The following is a 14,257-nucleotide window of genomic DNA, read 5'->3' as shown; positions in this document are numbered from 1 at the left end:
TGAAAGACCACGCGACATACACTGTAAAAAATATTTATTGAAAAAAACAGAAATTTTCTGGCAGCTGGCCTGCCAGAAAATTTCTTTTATGCTATGTTTTCGGTTTTTTACTTTTTCTGTCATTTTACAGATCTTTTCTGTTTTCGACTAACAGAGAATTTTTGTTAAGACGATAGAAATTTTCTGTTATTGTATGTTTTCTGTTTTCACTTTTTCTGTCATTTCACAGGGTTTCTTGTTGGCAATTAACAGAAAATGTCTGTGAGGGTGACAGAAATTTTCTTTTTTTACTTTTTTCTGTCATTTCACAGGTTTTTTTCGATTTGCTGCTAACAGAAAAATTCTGTGATGTTCCATTTTCTCTTACCATATTTTCTGTCATTTAACAGCTTTTTTTTTCATGACTCAGAAATTTTCTGTGAAGCGCCATGTTCTGTTATTTCACACACTTTATTTCTTTCACGTCATCTTTTAATGACTGACATAAAAACAGATACAGAACATTAGGACTGCTGCCACATTTCAATAGAATAAAATATTTCACCGCTTTTAAACAATCACAAGCAAAGGCAAGTGAGTATTCAAGAATATTGGAAAATATGCAGTGTTAAACAATGCAATCATGGCTGATATTTTACTATACAGTAATATCTTCCAGCATCACTGAATTAAATTAAACGGTAGGAGGGTGGCCGAAGAAAAAAAGAAACTTACGTTGCCCTGCCTGCACTACAGGCATACAGTAAAAGCATGCAAAATATGCAGTAATGGCAAGTAGAGTAGAAACGAAACCTGTGCCTTTCTGTCATACAGAATGGCATGATTCACTCTAAAATAGTAATACAATACAATGAATACGACACGGAGTAATAATACCTGAACAATGAACACAACCAGTCACTAAACTAATGGCAAGAATACGCAAAAGGAGAGTATTGGAAAAATATGCTTTGCTCATGACTAGTGCTGCATTAAGCAGCAAGATGAAAGCAACAGGACATAACGGATGCCATGGGCTGTTTGCCTTATCACAGTTTAACTGCAAAACATTTTTTCACTCCAGTTAGTACGTCTTATCTTGAGACTACAATAACTTTAAAATGAAAAAAGTAACACAGACAAGATAGAAAGTAGTGCTACAATTCATACAACCAGCCACTCAAGTGTAACAGCAAGTATAAGCATAAATAAGGCATCTTAAGCAAATTGTGTCTTGCCTGACACTAGTACGAAATGAAGTGAGATAGAAGCAACAGGACATAAAGCATGCCACAAGCTGTTTGATTTACCAGTGTAACCATATAACATTGATTCTCTATACATAGTACATCCACTCTTGTGACTACTGCATGATAAGTCATGCCACAGGCTGCTTGGTTTATCACAGCGTACACAAAATATTGATTTAAAAAGTTGTCAAATTTCACAACAGTTAAAAGTCAAAGTCTTGCATGATGAGGGAAGCAACTTTTGAAGAGGGGCAGTGTTGCTTCTTCTTCGAGTGCTCTGCCTTCGTTCCCCGGACAGGATTCACAGCTGCAATGGTCCTGAAACAAGGACAGAACATTGTTACTCCTCGGACAGTGAGCATATCTATACTGTCTTCAAAGAAATAATAAACATTGCAAGAAGACTGCACCCCTCCACCTACCCCAAAATTTAATTCCTTTGTAGCCCACATTTCAGTTTCATTGTGTGCACTAGTGAATATATCCAGTAGTCTTTAGTACTCAGTACAAAACCAGACTTCAAGCCAAAATAAAGCTTTCCTAAATGTTCACTTTAATAAGGTTTTTAACAACCATAGTGTTTTGTTACTTGCATGAAAGCTGCTCACTGAACTCCAACACTAGTTTTTAAAGGGATGCAAAAACAACTCCATGAAACCTGTTGTTCTTGGGAAAAATTCATTCTGTCTGCATTTTCCCAATTTCTTGCACGCCGCGGTGGCTCAGTGGTTATGGTGCTCGGCTGCTGGCCCGAAAGACGTGGGTTTGATACCGGCCGCGGCAGCCGAATTTCGATGAATGCGAAATTCTAGAGGCCCGTGTGCTGTGCGAATTCAGTGCACGTTAAAGAACCCCAGGTGGTCGAAATTTCCGGAGCCCTTCACTACGGCGTCCTTCATGGCGTAAGTCGCTTTGGGACGTTAACCCCCAATAAACCGAATCAAACCATTTTGTTGATGTCAGTGTGGCAGCGAAAAAATGCATTTATTGCTGAGAAAACTACATTTAGAAATTTGCCGGTCACTAAATTCAAATTCTGATGTATACGCCGAAAAAGACTTCATGACCACATTTTTAAGTTAGTTGCGGGGCTGCTTAGGAGGGCCTTGTTATCTGCACCCAGAAATCTGACGTGTCAGTAGATTGCAGTCTACTTAGAAAATGAGGCAATGATGACAACACCTGCACTTTGTTTCTTCATTTTATGTAGCTTGTAAAAGCACCATTTCAGTCTCCTTGCAATCAGACAGTAGCCTCTCGACAAAGGCCAACTTCAGTTTCCATTCAATGTTCCTTCAAAGCGCTCTCTGACACCAGAGTAGCAATGTCTATGTATACACAGGCCGAATAATCAGCATGCCTATTCTGTGTCACCCGAAAGTACAGCCGTAAGCAAAAATCTTTTGACAGGTAATAAGTAAGTTTGCAGCACATATTGACGTGCTTTGTCTTTACAGAGATTCAGATGCATGACGAGGGATATGCACATTTTAGTGGTGATGGAATTAACAGAACTGAGCAGAGGCTTGTTTGTATTACTAATGCCCAACTAGTGATACGCAAGTCTAAAATGAGGTCTAGTGCTGCAGAGCAAGCTGTTACGTGAATGTGACGTTACCCTCTTAGACCTGCACTCAGCTTCCACTGTCCAAGAATAGTGCAAAGTGCCTGCTGCCCTGAGTAAAAAACTTTTCTGACCACAACCTCAAGCAATAACCCAGCTAAAGACACATGCAGAATGCACACAAAATATTCTCTGTAGGCAGAATCAAAACAAAATTAAGCAATAGCTTCGAATAAAACTTTTCGTTGAGCATTGGAAGTCGCACATATTCAGTGCTGTAGCATTTTCCCCATACGCCGCTAGTACGGCTCACATGCAGGCCTCAACAATGCAAGTACTAACAGCCTTTTTCAGTATCCTGGCTTATGCTCAGTTTAAACTGGGCTGCAAGGACTTTCACTATCGCGCATAGCAGTCCTTGAGGCTAGTCAACACAGCTGAGCGTGTCTGTACAGCATCCTGGGCTCCTCACTCCTTCCACATATAAATTCCCCCTACAGATGCACTTTGGAAGAAATATGTGCGGCTTACAGCGCACCCATCAAGAAAGCTTCATGTCAAATGCAGCAATAACAATGCTGTATCTCTCATCAGCAATCCTCACGTAATTTACTGAGGAGCCAGTTTATTGAGGCACACATAGCGAGGTATATGCCACAACAATATGCATTGCTTTATGCATGGGTTATCTTGCATAGTATACAATTCAAGACTGTAGGCTCAAATACCGCAAAAATGAAGTCTTCCAGTCGACGGCACCAACCAACCATTACGATGTTGTGGTTATTTTGGCTAATTTGTGGTTTATCCTTTCCCTTTGCCAGCTGGTGTGATGGATTAGCAAGTGCATGGGAATTAACAATGAAGTCGTCAGAATCATTCAACACCATAGGGGCCATTTGCTGCTGCATTCTTCAGTTGTACCCAGCTATAGTCACAATATGAAGCATTGCCTAACAGTTCACGCTCAAATGAATGCAAATCAAAATACAAAAGAGAAAAAACCCAAACTTCCCATTAGCAGTGAACCTGTCTCCGACAAGTGGGAGCAATGCCAGCCTTAGGGGAGGGTGACCGGTGCAATCGCACAAGACGTCACCAAAATGGGGATGCTGAGTTGCCCTGTGGGTGTTATGCTACATCCTCCCATCCTCTACCCGCCTTCCCTCGGTCCCTTGACCTTCAAAAGAGACATTTCCAGAGCTCTTCAGAATGAGGGAGACAATATGTATGCCTGAAGCATGCCAAAATGAGTGCATAACTCGCTACTGCAGAGGGTTGCAAAGGGTGCATGCACCTTACAGACGCGGCATAGTTTCAGGTGTCGTTTGTTGCGGGCAGGACCATCTAAATGACATTCTTTCCACCTGTAAGCTCTGCTGCGGCAGAAGGGAAAGGGGTAGGAGAGGACAGTTGTGCTTAGAAGAGAGCTTTGTCAGTTCACTGCTTAGCCCTTGTCCCGTCTCAGTTGTGCAGATTCTTTCCATCTGTGAACTTAATACTGCCTTCAGCACGCCCTGTGCATTATCTAAATCGGAACACATCTGACTGTGTCAAGCTGTATTGCATTTAATGGTGGTAGGAAATAATGTGTGCACCATTTCTCGCCCTTGTGCATGCTCTGCTCTGTGAGAATTTCATTATAGCTAGTTCTTCTTTTAGGCACCCAGTGCTGCAGAGCAGCACTGCTTGATTTTAGGCGTTAATTACAGACCTAAATGTAGACTGGGCTTTTTGCTAATCATCATCTTTGAGACTCACAGGATTTTGGACTGTGAGCCCATAGTTACTGTGAGCCCATAGTTCTACATATCCAACTGGAAAAAGGTTTCAATTTTCCTGTCACCCAATTTAACGCTATCAAAACTTTGTTATGCTGGCTTTTTTGTAGTCACTATTAAAAGCGGAGCAGGCAACACTAAAACATCAGCTTCATGAGCTAAATAATGGTTTCAAAAGAAGCGGAAATGCCCTGGGAAGGCCAGCATCGTGAAACACAGCGACCCAGAGAAGAGAGATTGCATGAAAAGTGGGACAGGTGGAGTGTACTCATGGTTCTAGGAAACTAACGCACAACTTAAAAATCTGGATACCGCTTCTCTGCTGCTTCACGGATATGTACACCAACGTAACACATGTTGACTACGATAACACCAAAGTAAATCCGGCCGGTCCCGTCCGTGACCGAATATTACAACCATTCAAGACATTTTAGTGGTTATTGCAGGGGCAGATTCATGGGTGCAACTGGAAGGGGGGGGGGATTTGAAGGAGGGGGGTGGGGTACATTAGAACCATGTATTCCTTGAACATTTTTCATCTAAGAAATGAGGTTCAACATGGCTGTTATTTAATATTTTCCAGTGGGAATCCTTTCCTTTTAATCAATTTCTCCTAGGTGAGCATTACCATATATCCTAAACAAGGTTTCTCAAAGACACCTCAAAAACAACAGTCTTCAGTGGACGCTGGATATTTAACTTATTAAGACAGAGTATTCTGTTTCTGCTGCAAGCTCTTTGACAGGGATCCCATGTAATCACCAGCGGCAACTGGATAAAAGACTGGAGGCACATGGCACAGATTCTTAGAAGCCTCGAATATTTGACAAATCACTTCACACCATATCAAGCTTCCACAGAGGCAAGTCTAAGAATGAAGCATAGCAAATGCACAAACAAGGAGCATGAACTCATCATGGCACAAGCGAAGAAACTCTTCAAGTATGTCTTAGAGCACCTCATCAAGATAAAAAGCATATACGATATTTCATGGCTGTTCAGACTGGCTTTTTGCAATCTGTGAGGAACCAGGGCAAAAAAAAAATGACAACAGACTACACAGAAGGAGGACCACATGGACTGAAGCACTGAATGATCAACTTTTGTACAGTTTCCTGTCAGCACACATGGCAAAAAAAGGTGAAACCATATGAGGAGATATCCGGACACAATGTGACAAGTGGTTTTTTTAGTCTGAAAAAACAGAGGGAATACATCAGTAAGCATCTGCACAGCTGTTTCTAGGACACAGCAGAAAAGCAAAGTTAGTGAAGAATGGCCAACAAGGAACATGGAAGAAACCAGGGTGGAAACAAGTGCACAAGACATGGTCTTGAAAGCTAAAACCAATAAAAGTGATAAAAACGTTACAGGGCAACAGGGTAAAAAGATTAAAGTCGCAAAAGTGACAATGAGGTCAAAGACCAAATGTAAAACCAGAAGTGGTGAAGGCAAAAAATAAAAAATACGACTGAAGGACGAGGGTGCACATGGTGAGACAAGTGTTGCATATATAAAAACTGGTATTGCATGACAAATAGGCTGGTACTTCTTCAAATAATGAAACTGAAGGTTTCCTTATGCACTGGTCCTTCATTGCCAGTACCTTGCCTGCTTTGATGATTTCACAAGCCAGTGAGTTTTTGTTCTTCGCTATGAATTCCATTCTTTGAAATTCGGATAAACGTCCTGTTTCCAAAATTTTACAGTTACGACAGTGAATGCCAAGATGGCAGCATTACTCATTATCAGAAAAAGAACTAGCCTACCTGCCATCCAATGCCTGGTTTTAGCTACACAACACTTGTCTCATCATGTGTATCCTGGGCCTTCAGCAGTATTTTTTTAATTTTTTGCCTTCACCACTTGCTCCTGGTTTTACACTTCGTCTTTTCCCTCATTGTAAAATTTTATCACTTTTAACTTTTTAGCTTTTTGGCCTGTTACTTGCTGCCCTCTGAGCTCTTTATCTCTTCTATCACTTGTAACCTTTAAGAGCATGTCTTATTTTTTCACTTGTTTTCATCGTGGTTTTTGGCATGTTTCTTGTTGGCCATTCTTCGCAACCTTTGGTTTTTTGCTGCTTCATAGATACAGCTGCGCAAATTCTTGCTGGCCCATTCCCTGTCTTTTCCGCCTAAAAAAATCTCCTTGTCGAATGTTTTTGTCTTATTTTGGTGTTCCGTGATACAAGCTTTCATATCAAATGGACCTTGCCTAGCTTTTTTTGTCATGCATCTGACGGCTAGGAAGGTGTACAAATAGCTGTCCCCGTTTCATCTGATATAAAAGTTGGCAGTTCAGCATCCACGTTGCCGCCTTCTGTGCAGCTCTTTGCCCAACAGAAAGTGTTGCTCTAGCTTTTCACTGTAAACAATGAAAACTTTCTGCGATTACCTGAGCTTCTTGGTTAATACGACAAAGTCATAAAAGAGCACTTAGGTGTGTGCCAGATGTGGTAGATCACTACTGCAGCAAAACAAATTAGAATAAAATATTTCACGTGATGGTGAAGAATGTGATCAAGCATTTCACAGAAAATGAAATGACTGAAGTGAGTGCTTTTTTGCCTCTGATGCCTCCCTTCTGGCTAGCAATTTCATGAGTACTGGAAAAGGAATGTGTACTATGGTGGCAAAGATACCTTGGGGAAAAGTGCATCATGCTGCGCCATCTAATAAGTATTGTTTTTTTTTCCCCGTAACGCAAGTGCAAGTGCTTCTGGGGCACTGCAACAGCGACAACTGGCTCTCTTGGATAAGTCGGGAGCTCACTCTATGCGACTGTTTCTTACCAAATAAGCACTTTATCAGTCCTTTCATTACTGGGATCTTGTTGCTGCCACTTCTCTTTGAATAACTATACTACTTGTGTCACTTTGATGCCCATTCTATTTATGTCCCTTGGACTGGTTGATTTATTAAAGAAATTTTAATCAGACATATAATATCTATGTTTTGCTTATGCCTGCACTTTTAGAAGAGGAGCTGAAGGTGTCAGCATTTTCAGTTCATGTAACTAAACTCATCTTTCAGTGGCAAGCCTCTTTGCTTTTCTATATTTTAAACCGTACTATCTGCTTGCAAAGTCGGTGGTCCGTGACCTTCGGTGGCATTGTGGTGGCGACTTCCGGGTGCCGCTATTGGTTTGCAGTATCCCTTCAGGCTACAGCCATCTAAGGGCACAGCTTGCGGTAATGTACTGTAAAGCACAATTTTGTTTTACAATTAGGCTTCCCTCTGAAAAATACCGAAAAAAAATTGCAATGTAAAAAGGTAATATAAACAAAAGGAAATAATGAGAGGCTTTGCAAGTATGGGCCTCAGCAAGGGCTCACACAAGGTGCGGTAAGGTCGTCCCTGAGGCAACGTGATACTGCCAAAATTACCTGGCAATGTCACAATGTTGCAGGGGTTACACTTACTGAGAGGCTGGGACACATCTTAAGGTGGTACTTGTGAATCACTGTGTATTTTGAGGGACTGTTCTGCTACCGTATACGCCTGTGCACACAGACTGGGAAGCTACTGGCAAAGCGCTGTTTGGTAACTGTCATCACTGATTACTTAGTTAAATATGGGGTCCTTCACTCCATGCAAGGGCACTGGCATGAAAGCTACAAACTGCTGGAAATGAAAAGTTGCATGTCATTCAGAGATCTGCCCTTGGCCATTGTTTATGAGACATTGGACGCATACCAAGCACACTTCCCTCTTTTCCGCATCTCTGGAGACATCTGCATATATCATATAGTGTAAAAAGAATTTTTTACATCTTTTTCTTCTTTCGTCCTTCCCGCAGCACAATGTATCCAACACAAGCCTAGCTAAACTCTCCGCTTTTCTAATTTCCGCTTTTCTTTCGCTGCAGTGTCTAAAGATACACCTCACAGACTGTTCATTCTCACTGAGCGTATGGAGGATGTAGCTGCCGGCCCATGGCTAAATCTCATCCAACATGATAGTGGATGCTGCCAGCCAGTGCACTACTGCTGCGTGCAACACTCTTCTCTGCGAAGCATTTGCAAGTTGCATGCCACATATTGTGACTTGTGAGGAGTTTCAAATGGAAGTTTTCCCATTCTTATATCGCCGGCTGTCATTCAGATGACGTAAAACAAGCCCAGCTCTCCCAAAAAATCCCCGATATATGTCTTCACACCCGGTTGCACGTGCATATATACAGCACTACCATCGCTCGCACCAGTTCACATATATAAGCAGCAAGCTATGCGGCGTGCACCAGCAGCTTGGTGCTGTCGCACTGGTCTTGTAATCTGTCAGCTCTGCTCATAATTTAAGCAAGTTATCACCAGCACTGAAGCACAGCAGAATGCTTGCTAGATCGAGCGTCTATGCTCTGCACAGCACGCATATTCCTAGATGCACCTATCCGTATTACATAAGAAACATAATGCTAGCTCTTTTTTATCACCAGATATAATATTGGTTGGTTGGGTTGGTTCATGGGGTTTAACGTCCCAAAGCGACTAAGGCTATGAGAGACGCCGTAGTGGAGGGCTCCGGAAATTTCGACCACCTGGGGTTCTTTAACGTGCGCTGACATCGCACAGTACACGGGCCTCTAGAATTTCTCCTCCAAAGAAATTCCAGCCGCCGCGGCCGGGATCGAACCCGCGTCTTTTGGGTCAGCAGCCGAGCACCATAACCACTGAGCCACCGCGGCGGCCTGATATAATATTCATCTCTAAAATATTTATATTATGCCTCACAGCCATGCAAAAGCAATAGTATGGGGAATTTATTTACAGCGTTGACCTAGGTGACTCGAAGAGATACTCCACCACAATACACAAGAACATTGTGGAGGAGCAACCACAAAGCAGGAAGCATGTACAGACCACTTCCGGGCCAACATTGACATTTCTGAGGGGAATACAAGGAAAGTGCCTAGCTCGCTGCTTGGTCTTTCAGGCGGAAATTTGCACATATTGAGTGGTTCGAGCTTAGCATGAGCCAATGGGCCCCTCTCAGCCAATGCCACACACCACACGTGTATTTGGAGCACTGATCCTGCACACGCACTCAGCTTCGACTGAGGGACAGCGGATCGTCGCAAGTAAACAAACCTTCAAGTTCACATAGCGGACTTCAGCGCACAACAGAAAAGCACACATGTGCACCATGCTGCATGGAAATAGCCAGGAATAATTTTGCAGTTCACACACCCTAATCAAACGACATGTGGTGAACGGTGCAACCGGAGAACATGGTGTTTGTCATGCGATCAAGCAGTTCATTGCATGGAGCTCTCAGATTATGTGCGCCAAACACCAATTGGCCCATGCCGGGCAGTGAGTAAACATTCTTGAGCCCAAGGTATGACTAATGCTCATAGAATTCAAAGGAGAACTATGAGAGTAAATCGAGCAGACTGCCAGGCAAGAATCAAATGGCCGGACTTTGAAAAAGTCCGATTTGTCCGATGTATTTGGAAAAAAAATGCTCCGGGTCTACCCAACGTACTAAGGGGAGGAAATGCACCGGGTCCATCCGGCGTACCTTTAGCCACAGCCTACTCTCGCAGTCAGTAGTGAGAGCACACCATACAAAAATTTCACTGCTCTATTTAATAACCCCATTGTGAGTTATATAAACAAAAGACTTAGCAGATGAATGCAATTCCAAAAAATGCTGGAGCTAAAGAAGATTATTTTTTGACAGAACTCACAAAATGACTGCTAACGTGAACAAGGAAGCCTCATTGACTTAGTGTGCTCATAACATTGGCTGCAAAAATGAAGCACTGTGGTTGCAAAGGCTTGTACACTTACACCATGATTTCAGTCATGTTGACTGACATGATAAGTACAAACACCATGCATGACCCGCCACTAAACCAGGGTGTCAAGCAAGCTACTTTCTTCCAGTTCCCTGACTTTTCCATGGTTTCCCCGACTATTTAAGTCAAAATCCTCTGAATACTGAACAGACGGGAAAACACAGTGGCCAATGGTAATGTACAGTATACGTGATCTATTCACAGCAAAAAACTACATACTGAAACTTCAAAAGCTACAATCAAAATAGATTTGCTCTTATTTGAGGCAGCTGATTTCTTCTTGAAGAAAGTCCAGCTTCAATGCGACTTATGAAGCTATCTTTGCTTTTTCTGTTCCATTTCTCTAACACAAATGGTTAACATAACCTTTATTCTTCTGAGCATAAGTTGTCTCCACTATAAGTGTGTTCATATTTCAAATTTTTATTTTAAAGTGCAGAGTATTAAAAATTGGCTTAGATTACAAGACAAATGTGTTTCCACATAATACAGCAATGAAAAGCACCAGACATTGGACAAATATTTAAATCCTCATCAATTATCCTATCCGAACACCGATTAAGCACCACAAAATACAAAAACAAAATACAAAATATAGCATACCCTCCAAATAACGCCAGAACCACATCAGCTGTCAGAGCTCGAGATCAAAGAAGCTCCAGCAGCCGTAGTGTAAATGCGATCAAACCATCACAAAGTTCATCGCATTTACATGAACACAAGTCCTCGTACTTACTAATAGCGAAAGAACGCTGACAATTTCTGCGAAGTACCATCTACGACGTGAAATCCATCAAATCTGCATGGCGACACATTCAAATCTATCCATAAACAATGGATGGTTACATGGCCACAAAAGGGTTACTGGCATTGCATGCACATATACACTCTTCAGTAAATCCTCTCCCCCAGGTGCTGTGCTCCTCTGGACAAGTATCTATGACCCCTATGAGCAAGCAACGTGTATGACTTCCACCAAAATAGCCATATACTGCTACATAATCTCAGACGCAATATAGTACCATGTACCCCTTCCAACCCTTTCATATTAGTGACTGGGCGCCATGCAATGCAGGTAGTATAGCCATAATCTGTGAAGAAGTGGTTGAAGATCAACTCCACAAAAAATAGTTTTATCTGTCTTTCCTTTCCACAGATTTTTTCAGACCGCTATTTTACCAGCTGCATTAACCAAGCAGCAGCAGCAGCAAAATTTCATTCCATAGCTGATTCATTGCCTGGGTTCAGCAAACATTTTCTTACTTTTTAAAAAATTGCTTTTGCACTTTGTTAGCATTTTCATAAATAGGTCTTATGATAAAGTGGTATCTACCTATAACTTTTATTATCACTGCGTATTTGAGAAGTGGCAAAACCAAAACAAGAAAGGTTATCACAACTCAGTTAACAAGCGAGATAGGTACTTACTGCTGTGTGAACTCCAGGCAGAGGCTTGTTTCCTTGGGGTACACAACATTTAAAGCAAAGTGCACCAAAAACATGAGCTTGAAAGCCTGGCATGGGTTGGCTGCGTGCATCACTGGCAGGGTGTCGGTGCATATGGTGAAGCGCCTCGCAGTAAGGAAACTGCCTCCTGCACAAACAAGTTTTAAATCAGGAATGCTCGCCCGAGTGCGGTACCACAGAGTTATACCTTTTGCAATGATGAAAGGAGAACATGGCATGTCCCCGATGTCGTCATCACTGGAAGATCCCTGGCATAAGAGGGAGTTAAATGCGTATAAGAATTGTCTACTAAAGTAGCACCATGTGAAAGCTGCAACTTTAAACCAGTTACAAATAAGCATAAGCATTCAGCAGAGTATAAGCATAAATAAGTCATTTCTGCGCTTGCTCAGGCTGTTATTTTTCCCAACAATGCGTGGTGAAATGCTTTGGAGTGTATACAAATAAGCGTCAACCACATATAAAGGCCCTAAAAATCAGCATAGGCATTTACAAGTGCTGGATTATGTACAATACATAAACATTGCACCGTTTTAGTCAAATGCAGCCCAAGAACACAGTGTAAATGCCTCTTAAGAGCAAAAGAGGCCCTCCATCGAGTGGTGTCAAGAGACTGTCCTCGCAGTGCAGTTAATCCGGCCGACCGGTAGTGAATAACCTTGAACCTGCCAGCCCCCTCAAATGTCACACTACTAGGTCACAGGGGAATTATTTAACATAAGTAGAGCGCAGCTTGCGTTTTATCTCAAGCAACCGAGCAAACTGTTTGTAAATGACTACGTTTTAAGTAGCATAGTACGAGGTACTAAGGTGCGCAGTCGTCGTGATCGGCGCAGTGCTGCGGAAAGTTCGAGCTCGCGTAGTGAATGCTGAATGGTGTACTGTTATTTCGAAGCGCCCATTTAGCGAGTGCACGAACTATTTAATAAAGAAGCACCAGAAAAACGCAAGCAGCAGATATCGTATTCAACAGCCACAGAGCCCAAGCAGACACGCGCGGCACGGTTGTGGGCAGGCGGATGTATGGATGGTAGTGGCTTAACCCTTCGTATCGGGCGGTGGCTCGCGCCTCTAGCCTAGGATTCCACCCCCCCCTTTTTAATTTGTATTTTAATATGCATAATTTGGCCATCTTTCATAAAGTTACTCCTCCCTTGACCTATTCCACGGGCTGGCCGAAGCGATGCGATTGACATTGGAGGATACGGACTGAGCTCGAGTGTCGAAGGCGCTCAAAAATCTCGAATGTCGGCTCCATTGACATCAGTGCCATTGAAAAACTTCCCTGTGGCAGCGCAAGTACGGGATTTGAAACGCCTGTGTAGAAACTTTTCAGCCTGCGTTGACCCGTGCAACGCTATTTCGGCCCAAAGATAAGATCAGTTAAATCTTACAAAATGAACACAATTACTGCATTACTTGTACCGGCATGAATAAACGTAAATAAAAATAAAAAGACACAACGTACACTTATGATCCTTTCTTAGACGAGAAACGAATTTGAAAATCCCGCGCTCTTTGACGTCCTCCTCCGCTAACCAATCGCGTACTTCCCTGGCCTAAAATTTCCCGCGCTTACTCACTCGGTTCTTTTAGGAGTGCATATCTCCAGACAAAGCAAAATTTGTGCATTTTCCCGCAAACTATCGCACTCTTTCGTGTTTCTCGCTTGTGTTCCTCTCTCTTCCGCGCTCTGTGCACCTTTTGTGAGACACAGTAAAGCAGCAGTGACGCATCGGCGGTGAAGCGGCTGTGGTGGGCACGCTCAATGTCCGCCGGCGATTTATCTTCACTGCCCTGTTCAACAGCAGTACAAGCCCGCAACAATACTCCCAAAAGACGACAAAAAGCGTATCATTAATGCCGGTAAAAATGCGCACCACTCACCTTGTGTGCGAACGGTCTGATCGGTGAAAATCACGGACACAGCACGCCGGTATTATCCTAGCTCCCGGCTCACGTTCATGCCGTCCTCCATGATGCCGTCAATCGATGAATGCAGGATCGCAGCAAATAGTACTGCTTCTCATTCTGCGCGCTAATATTGCGCATAGAAACTTTTTGACGCTTAAAATATGTAACGTAATTGATGAAAAGTAGCAAAGGTTTTTCGGAATACTTTTTTGTGTAACGGCGGTGCTTACGTCACCAACTTTCGTTGAAATGGGCGTGTTGCGGCTCCAAAAACAGAAAATTACTTTCTTTTGCGTGAACGTGTTTCTGTTAAGGGCGCAAAACAGATATTCTCTGTAAGACAACAGAAAATTTCCGTAAAAATGCCTGTCATTTCACACACATTTCTTACAGTGTACATAGTATACAGCCCCGCTTTAACCAAGCCGTACGAGCGTGTCTGCCTGGCGCAGCGGTAGTGTGTCTGAATCGCAACCCGACAGTCAGGGATGCGATTCCTG

General features: G+C 42.7%; 1 protein-coding gene across 1 annotated transcript; it reads right to left on the bottom strand.

Annotated features, from left to right (window-relative positions):
• Positions 1 to 369: 369 nt before the first annotated feature.
• LOC149349628 (uncharacterized) lies at positions 370 to 13,966 on the bottom strand. The gene is made up of 4 exons (XM_089578663.1): positions 13,731 to 13,966; positions 12,031 to 12,091; positions 11,805 to 11,970; positions 370 to 1,547 (listed from the first exon to the last, which is right to left on the bottom strand). The coding sequence occupies exons 2-4, from the start codon at positions 12,059 to 12,061 to the stop codon at positions 1,433 to 1,435; spliced, it is 312 nt and encodes a 103-aa protein (XP_089434789.1). The 5' UTR covers positions 12,062 to 12,091; positions 13,731 to 13,966; the 3' UTR covers positions 370 to 1,432.
• Positions 13,967 to 14,257: the final 291 nt, after the last annotated feature.

This window comes from Amblyomma mixtum, chromosome 3 (genome assembly GCF_055824585.1).
Source record: "Amblyomma mixtum isolate Tamu chromosome 3, ASM5582458v1, whole genome shotgun sequence".
Taxonomy (NCBI): Eukaryota; Metazoa; Arthropoda; class Arachnida; order Ixodida; family Ixodidae; genus Amblyomma; species Amblyomma mixtum.
The sequence above is the reverse complement of the archived record's forward strand: the minus strand, read 5'-3'. Positions and strand labels throughout refer to the sequence as shown.